The 8,612-nt window shown below is 32.8% G+C and overlaps 2 protein-coding genes across 2 annotated transcripts; one reads left to right on the forward strand and one right to left on the reverse strand.

Moving 5' to 3' along the window:
• The first annotated feature begins 1,251 nt into the window (after nucleotides 1-1,251).
• On the forward strand, nucleotides 1,252-3,910 carry LOC144557791 (Big1). The gene is made up of 3 exons (XM_078306382.1): nucleotides 1,252-1,615; nucleotides 2,007-2,134; nucleotides 3,567-3,910. The coding sequence occupies exons 1-3, from the start codon at nucleotides 1,388-1,390 to the stop codon at nucleotides 3,715-3,717; spliced, it is 507 nt and encodes a 168-aa protein (XP_078162508.1). The 5' UTR covers nucleotides 1,252-1,387; the 3' UTR covers nucleotides 3,718-3,910.
• A 104-nt stretch (nucleotides 3,911-4,014) lies between these two features.
• Nucleotides 4,015-4,899, reverse strand: LOC144557792 (LYR family of Fe/S cluster biogenesis protein). Its single transcript, XM_078306383.1, has 3 exons — nucleotides 4,670-4,899; nucleotides 4,351-4,464; nucleotides 4,015-4,271 (listed from the first exon to the last, which is right to left on the reverse strand). Exons 2-3 carry the CDS (start codon nucleotides 4,454-4,456, stop codon nucleotides 4,129-4,131), a joined length of 249 nt encoding a protein of 82 aa, XP_078162509.1. The 5' UTR covers nucleotides 4,457-4,464; nucleotides 4,670-4,899; the 3' UTR covers nucleotides 4,015-4,128.
• Between the last annotated feature and the right edge of the window lie 3,713 nt (nucleotides 4,900-8,612).

The raw sequence follows: 8,612 nt of genomic DNA on the forward strand, positions 1-8,612 counted from the left end.
CAAACTGTTCATCTTGTTCTCCATATTAATATGTGCTTGGAGACCAAATTTTACTTTTTTTGAATTTTTTTACTATTTATTAAGCTACTTTAAAAATAGTTGATCCAACGGTGTCTTTTGATTTTACTGTTACCGTTAGATTAACGACTATGCATTGCAATGTATGATAGACTTACTCTCTATATATATATATATATATATTTTTTAAATACCGCTATGGATAACAATCCATATTAGTATTCAAATCCACTTCTGAAACCGAAACCTTATTGTATTTGTATCCACATAAATCATATTTATATTTATATCCATATTCGCAAACTATTTTTATCTCAACACCCGAATCGACAAAAAATTATATTCAAATTCACATTGCTACGGTTGATACTATACCATGAGGAAAAAATTATAACTTCTATACCCTTTTGAATTTTTTTTTTTAATTATAAATAAAAAGAAGATAAAACACCCCCCTTTTTTTTTTTTTTGCTTTGAAAACGAATTGCGGGTTTAAACGTAAGCACGGATGATTCGGATCGATGTAGATGAAATCATTAACCTTTAGTTTATAAATTCTGTGGTAATGGCCTAATGGGAATAGAGGCATTAGACCGTCACCATCCAGTCATAAACAAATCAACATTAACGGAAGAAGGGTAGAAGCAAACAAATCAACATTAACTGAAGAAGGGTAGAAGCAAGTTGGAGGTATTTTCACATGGAATTGGTCTATACACCCGTTGTTACTTATCCTTTTATCATTTTTATCATTCATGGGAATTTTCTTTTGTTGAATTAACACACTATATATATATTATCTCATTGATTTTGATGTTAAATGCTCCTCATTTCTAGTTTCAAGCACCATACTTAAATCAACTTATTCAGATCAATATAATCGATTTCTGTTTTTGAAATTATTTTGACTTGATTCAGAAAAAAATTATCAAGTGAAAAAATTGTCAAGCAGAATATGTAATAGAGAATTCCTTTTTATTATTTTTCATGATACAGAGTCTTTCAATATCATTTTAAATTTATTTTTAACAACTATATGTCTAATTTGGTTTATAATGAATCTCGTCTCTCTACGAAGAGATGTATATCTAACCAGGATTAAGATAATCTTATTTTAAAAAGAAAAACAGATTTGTTGTTATCTATTTACTTAATTTTGTTGCATTCTCCTGTAGACCAAGTCTTCCTTGAGTTATCAGAAACGTGCGAGAAGCTGTCGGTCTTGCTCATATTGGTAGAATTTGACTGCCAGGTTTGCTTACTAGATTTATAAAACCGGAAAGATATCCATAAAACAAAACATCCCAAAGGCCTATCCCACAAAGATAAACATACTTTACAAGAAGTGGAGAAATAACAACAACCAACAATGGCCAAGTGCAATGATTCAAACCAATTGAAAACACCTGTTACTCCACCACTTCCTCCTCAAAGAAACAGAGCTACAAATAAGCCCGGTCTGAAGAAGCCGGTTGAGGTCACTAGTGTGACGAGGGAGGAGATTGATATCTTTTGGAGGAGAAAGAAGATGGTCGAAGAGGAACATCTCATGGCTGCACAGAAAGCCGCCGCAAGACTCCGGGCCAAGGATTTCAAGGTAAAAATACAAACCATTTGATTTTGATTTGACCCTTTAATCGATCACAGTATCTTAATTTACAGAAGAATTTAGTGATTTTAGTAGGGTTTCTTTAGCACCGACAGAATATAAACTTAATCAGAGGTGTATTTGTCTTTTTTTCCCTTCTCCAAGCTCATGAGTCATGATCCTATCTATATTCAGGAGGTTTGAAAACACACAAATATAAACTTAATCACAGGTTATTGTTTGATTAATTTTTTACTATACAAGATAAAAGATTTAAAATTTCCATGGTCCACTCTCAATTATAGAATGAACAATTAATATTCATTTATGATATATTTTTGTTGGTTGAAACTTGAAAAAAACATCTTTTTTTCCGGTTTAATAAATCTGTGGACGACAGGAAGAAGACTACAGGCGGTTTGAACAACTGCTGAGAGAGATAATTGACAGTGAAGATGGTTCTGAGAAAACGAAAGCAAGGAATGGAGGGGCAAAAGAGGAAAAGGAAAAAGTAGGAATCAAAGATTGGTAGGTTACCATATCCAAAATATTAGTCTGACGATTATGATCCTTACATATTACAAGGGTGATTTTTTTGCACTCTCATATTTAAATACTAAACATTGACTAATTAAGCCATTAAATGTCATCAATTTGAGATTAAAAACAGACGTTTCTTCCAAGATTAAAATTAGTAAAAGCATTTCTATAAAGCTAATCAAGTGACAACTTGGAATTGGATGGTGACATCTTAACACAATTAAGCTAGAGACGAGAGTAGAAGAATAGATCAACAGACCAGGTCTAATCGGATAAGAACTTAATTTATTTTCCCTCTTGCAATTTAACAAGACTGTGATTCCAATATACTAGTTAGCTTATTTTTGGATAATTTTTAGGGAATGTTATTGGGATTCAATAAATATCCTCTCTTTCTTTTTTTTCTTTTTGGGCTGCTGGCTAGCTAAAGTTTATTAAGTTTTTTTTTTTTTAAAAAAATTAAAAATCTAGTAGCGGTCAAGAAAAAGAGTGGCAAAACGAATCTAAAATTATTGGGTCCACTAAGGCCTCCTTAATTGAACAAAGAATCTATTAACTAGTCTCCTTATAACCTCAGATCCCCTATCTTCGCCACATCAAGTGCTTTCAATCATTACCGTTCATCTAAAGTTAGTGGTTTAGTCATAAACCGTTCATCTATGATTGTGACTATCACTAATCACTATTCACTGCCCCATGTACATCACTTCTTCCCTGTGGGCCCCATAGCATAGCACCAAAATAAAGCAATGGTTATCCAACAGAGAAAGCAACCATCCTTTGGTTGTTGGTTCCTTCAAAATCAAGTCCCACAAACTATTCTGCTATTTAATATGTCCTTTAACCTACTAACAATCAACCAAAGTTTTAAAATCAATTTCCACTCATAATAAACAATAAAATCAATTTGACTATGTATAATGATAATGAATGAGGCTACGGTACTATGCACAACACAGATGGATCCGTACTAATAAGTATTTTCGTTTTCAAAGTTCAAATAGTCGATCTTTAACTGTTCCACGTAATTTTCATATGAAAATATGCTTGTAAACCAAATTTTACATTTTTTTAGAACATCTTTACTATTTTTTAGATAGAGAAAAAAAATTACTACTTTTGAATGGTTTAGAATTTTTTAATCAAGTGTTCTACCTATATAAAAAAAATAGTAAAAAAAAGTTAAAAAAATGTAAAATTTAATTTACAAGTACATTTTCTTATGGAGATCATGTTGAATGGTCAGATTGATTGTTTGAAACTTTAAAAAATAGAGATATCTTTAGTACGGACCAATATACACTATGCATAGTATCGTAGCCTCACTCTAATTATAATTAATATTACACCAGTCCTGCTCGATTTGACATAAACGGAGATGATTTGTTAAACCCTTTCCTTTTTATTTTGTTGAATACAGGTGGACAAAAAGTAAATATGCTTACTTAAACCAACCAGCAGTGAAATCCATGATTGGTAGCTACACTTACGTGCCACAGAAGATCTGCTTCAGCTACTGTCCACCAGCTCCTTACCAGATGTGCACTGCCACTTCTTTTGGGGTTTTCTGAATATTATCTACTAAAACATTACCAGATTGTGGCATAGTTTGGTGAAATTGTTGCAATTCTTGGTAATGTTCTGTAAAAAGCAATTTGAATTATTTGTGTCTAATTAAGATTTGAACTATTGGGAAATTATTCTCTATAAACTATTGTGAACTGTTTATATTAATTTCATTGTGTTGAAATCTGCTTATGAAAAGGGAAGGCTCATCATTCATTATGCTTTTTATAGAAAAAGAAAAAACTATACCAGCTAGACAAGTACATGACTCAACCTCTAACCACGCATGAAAGAGTTACAAATTAACAATGCTTTGTTGAGAATTATTTAATAAATCAAAAGTACACTTACTATTCAAAATCATGAATTTGTTTCCTAAAAAAAAATCATGAATACGTAATAGTTTGCTAAAACAGTTAATTGTGACCTGTCATGTCTAGCATCTCATCAAGACCTTTCAACCTCTGCAATCCATCACTAATGAAAAACTTAATTTTTTGTTTATCATCACAGAATCTATTCTTCTCAATTTCACCTCGTATGGTTTCTCTCAGTTCATCTACACATACGATTTTTCTGTTAAACAAAAAACATATGACTAACTAGATTTTAAAAGAAAAGTGTTCAAAATAGTATACCGCGAGTGTGAGAAGGGGCTCGCCGAGAAATACGCAAGGCGTGTCTATAGAGCTTTAAAACCCGCGAACGTAGAATGAATGCTTGTAAATCCATGAACCGAGCCATAGTATGTTCTGATTTTAAAAGTTGGCATTATTAATTTATATATAAGTATCACTTGGACATTGGATTTCTAGAACCCTGTATGTATTTTTGCACAAATAACATAAACAAACAAGAAGAATCAGCATGTAGAAGAGGAATCCATACTATTCCAACTTTTGTGAAATAATGAAATAGTTGCTGAATTCATATTTTATGGAATTTGGAACAACCTACCATGGGCAGTTGAATGGAAAATCAGAAAAGATATTTCATTGAGGCATTTCAACAAACACCTGATATGCTAGTACAGAAAGAAAGAAAGAAAAAAGTAGCCGCATGAATTCCCCACAATAAAGGATTCAGTAAGCGCAAGAAAACAATTAAGATTCCAGAAAACAGTATGAATTTATAAAAGAATTAAAGAAAGAAGAACAGAAAGGAAACTCATACTCAGATGGAGGAGTTGAGCAGGAGAGTACCGGTCGATGAAAGAAGTGGCGAGGAGATGGGGCTCTTTTGTGGGGCTTGATATGAGATCCAACAAGCTAGGCCTACCTAGATTTTGGGCTATAATCAGACCCAGAAATTTCGGGCCATTTCTTTTAAGGAATCAACAGCAGCAGCCAGCAGCCCCTCTCATTTTATGAGGTGCGGTCCGGGATATAGGGGTGCAAACGGATCGGATATTATCCGACCGTATCCGAATCCGTATCCGAAAATTTGATACGGATATCCGATATCTGAATATCCGTGCGGATACGGATACGGATATGGTTTTAAATCTCAATTATCCGTATCCGAATAGTAGATATAAACTATATAGTTTAACATGTATTATGAAAAAAATTATGTTATTTACTATTGTAAAAAGTGGATATCCGTATCCGTATCCGGTTAATATCCGATCCGTATCCGTATCCGTCTAATATCCGATCCGTATTCGTATCCGGAAAATAAAAACGGATACGGATATAGTTTTACCACTATCCGATCCGTATCCGATCCGTTTGCACCCCTACCGGTATATCTCTCCTCTATCTATCTATCTCATTGGATCCAAATTCAATTCATTCGTCAGTGTAGAGTCAAGACGGTACTCCGTCGTCAATATTAAATGTCAAAGTCTTGTTAGAGAGAAAAATCTATAAATAGATTGTTGTAATTAAAATAAAGTTGCAACAAAAGTAAAATAAATAACAAGAGAGATAAAGAGAATAATAATAGAATTTTATTCTCTTCTATTGTGTATAATATATATGAACATTTTCTATTTACAAAACCTCTATTTATAGGTTAGAAAGAGATGTTACAATAATAAAGGAGAAAATAAATGTCCACAGTAGTGGAGGTAGTGGGCAATGAAATGAGAATTAATATTGGAAGTTATCGAATGAACATCCACATAATATATTTTATAACACTTTTCCTTGGATATTCATCTTTCCTTATACGCTGTTAATATGATACTTCAGGATCAATATTAACATTATACTTCAGGACCATGTACTGCCTCATTAAAAACCTTACCAAGAAAAACCATTGGGATAAAAACTTAGTTAAGGGAAAAAGAGTACAGTGCGTATAATGCTTCCCCTCATTTTGAGATCATTGAATATCCTTCAATCGATGTAGATCTATCTTCTTTGTGAGTTATACAAAAATCTTTGTCGATAAAGATTTTGTGAATAGGTCTGCCAGATTATCGATTGATCGGATTTGGCAAACATCTATTACGCCTTCCTTTTGTAGGTCATGTGTCGGAAAAAATTTTGGCGCAATATGTTTAGTCCGGTCTCCTTTCATATATCCTTCTTTGATTTGTACAATACATGCTGCATTATCTTCATATAGCGGAGTAGGATTTACCTTGATGTTTTCAAGTCCGCATTCTTCTTGAATGTTTTGAATCATTGACCGTAACCAAACACATTCTCGACCCGCCTCGTATAAGGCGATCAGTTCGGCGTGATTTGAAGATGTAGCTGTAAGAGTTTGTTTTATCGATCGCCATGAAATTGCAGCTCCACAATAGGTGAATACATATCCCGATTGAGATCGTGCTTTATGTGGGTCTGACAAATATCCCGCATCTGCATATCCAATTAAATTGGATTTTGTATCTTTTTGATAGTATAACCCAGTATCTCTAGTTCCGCAGAGATACCGAAATACTTGTTTAATTTTATTCCAATGTCTTCTCGTTGGTTTGGAACTATATCTTGCTAGCAGATTCACTGCAAATGAGATATCGGGTCTCGTATTATTTGCAAGATATAATAATGCCCCCGACTACGTTTAAGTATGGTACTTCAGGACCAAACACTTTTTCATTATTTTCTTGCGGGCGAAAAGAATCATTTTTTGTATTTAGCAATCGTACGACCATTGGTGTGCTCAAAGGATGAGCTTTATCCATATTGAATCTCTTTAATACTTTTTCAACATAATTTGATTGATGGATAAATATTTCATTCTTTAAATGTTCGATCTGCAGGCCAAGACAAAATTTTGTTACACCAAGGTCTTTCATCTCAAATTCATTCTTCAATAATTTTGTAGTATTCTCAATCTCTTCAGGAGATCCAATAATGTTTAAGTCATCAAGATACACTGCAATGATTGTGAAACCTAGATTTGATTTTTTTAATGAAAATACATGGACTAATTATATTATTTTTATATCTTTCTTTTAAAAGGTACTCACTCAGTTGATTATACCACATTCGACTAAATTGTTTTAGTCTGTATAAAGATCTTCTTAATGACAAATACCCATTTCTTTTTCTCATTTCTTTTTATGACAAATACCTATTTGTAACCTACAGGGTTAACATCTTTGGGCGTTTGGACTACAGGTCCAAATATTTACCGTTTGTCTAATGAACTTAATTCTACTTATATGGTATCTTTCCATTTAGGCCAATTATTTATATGTCTACACTCTTTTAGACTTTTTGGCACATTATCTTCTCCGTTTATAACATCGCTTGCCATAGCGAATGCAAAGATTTCATCAACATGTGTTTTATTTCTATTTAATATAGTACCATTTATTACATAATTTATAGAAATCTCATAATCATTTGGTGCTTGAGTTTCTTCTGAAACTTCATCAACCTTTTCTGGGGTTTTATCAACTTCTTCATGAGTTCTACCATTAATCTCTTATGGGATTTTATATACTTCTTTAGGAGTTTTACTGTCAACCTCTTCTGGGATTTTATTGACTTCTACAGGAGTTTTACCATCAACCTCTTCTAGGGTTGGACCAACTGCTTTATTCTGCACTTTCCTTTTACGTGGATTTACATCCTTAGAACCAAGTGGTCTTCCACGTTTTCTACACACATTAGATTCATTAGATATTTTTGTAATGTCAATTCGAGCATGTGCATTTATAGTTGGAATATGTGATTTAGTTACTCTATTTGTATCTGTGATGCATCATGTAATTCATTTGCAATTCTTTTCATATTTATGATCTTTTGAACTTCGAGTTCACATTGACCACTTCGAGGGTCAAGATAAGATAACGATGAATTTTAAGTTACTGGTTTATCCAGCTTTTGTTTTTCTTCTCCTAAATTTGGGAATATTGAATCATTAAAATGATAATAAACAAATCTTGCTGTAAAAACATCTTCTGTTAATGGTTCTAAATATCTAATAATAGAAGGAGAGTTAAAACCAATATAAATTCCAAACCTTCTTTGAGGCTCTATTTTTGTGCGTTGTGGAGGAGAAATTGGAACATATACTGCACAACCAAATACCTTTGGATGAGACAAATTTGGTTCTCTTCCGGAGACCAATTGTAATGGGAAATATTTATGATCATCAGTTGGTCTTAATCCAATTAGTGCAACGGCATGTAATATGGCATGTCCCCATGCGGAAGACGGTAAACTAGACCTCATGAGTAATGGTTTAGCAATTAATTATAATATTTTAATTAACGATTCTACCAGACCGTTTTGTGTATGAACATAGGCCACTGGATGTTCTGCCATAATTTCAATAGACATGCAATAATCATTAAAATTTTGAGAAGTGAACTCACCTGCATTATCAAGCCGGATTCTTCTGATTTGATAATCTGAAAAATTAGCTCTCAATTGAATAATTTGTGCTAATAGTCTATCAAATGCAACATTTCTTGTTGCTAACAAACTCACAT

Source organism: Carex rostrata, chromosome 8 (assembly GCF_964058835.1).
Source record: "Carex rostrata chromosome 8, lpCarRost1.2, whole genome shotgun sequence".
Lineage (NCBI taxonomy): Eukaryota > Viridiplantae > Streptophyta > Magnoliopsida > Poales > Cyperaceae > Carex > Carex rostrata.

Excerpts from the sequence above, each read along its gene's own strand:
- LOC144557791 (XM_078306382.1), top strand. The coding sequence starts at position 1,388 with ATGGCCAAGTGCAATGATTCAAACCAATTGAAAACACCTGTTACTCCA. Across the intron at positions 1,616-2,006 it reads TCCGGGCCAAGGATTTCAAG|GAAGAAGACTACAGGCGGTT; the intron begins GTAAAAATACAA and ends TGTGGACGACAG. Across the intron at positions 2,135-3,566 it reads AAAGTAGGAATCAAAGATTG|GTGGACAAAAAGTAAATATG; the intron begins GTAGGTTACCAT and ends TGTTGAATACAG.
- LOC144557792 (XM_078306383.1), bottom strand. The coding sequence starts at position 4,456 with ATGGCTCGGTTCATGGATTTACAAGCATTCATTCTACGTTCGCGGGTT. Across the intron at positions 4,272-4,350 it reads AGCCCCTTCTCACACTCGCG|ATGAACTGAGAGAAACCATA; the intron begins GTATACTATTTT and ends TCGTATGTGTAG.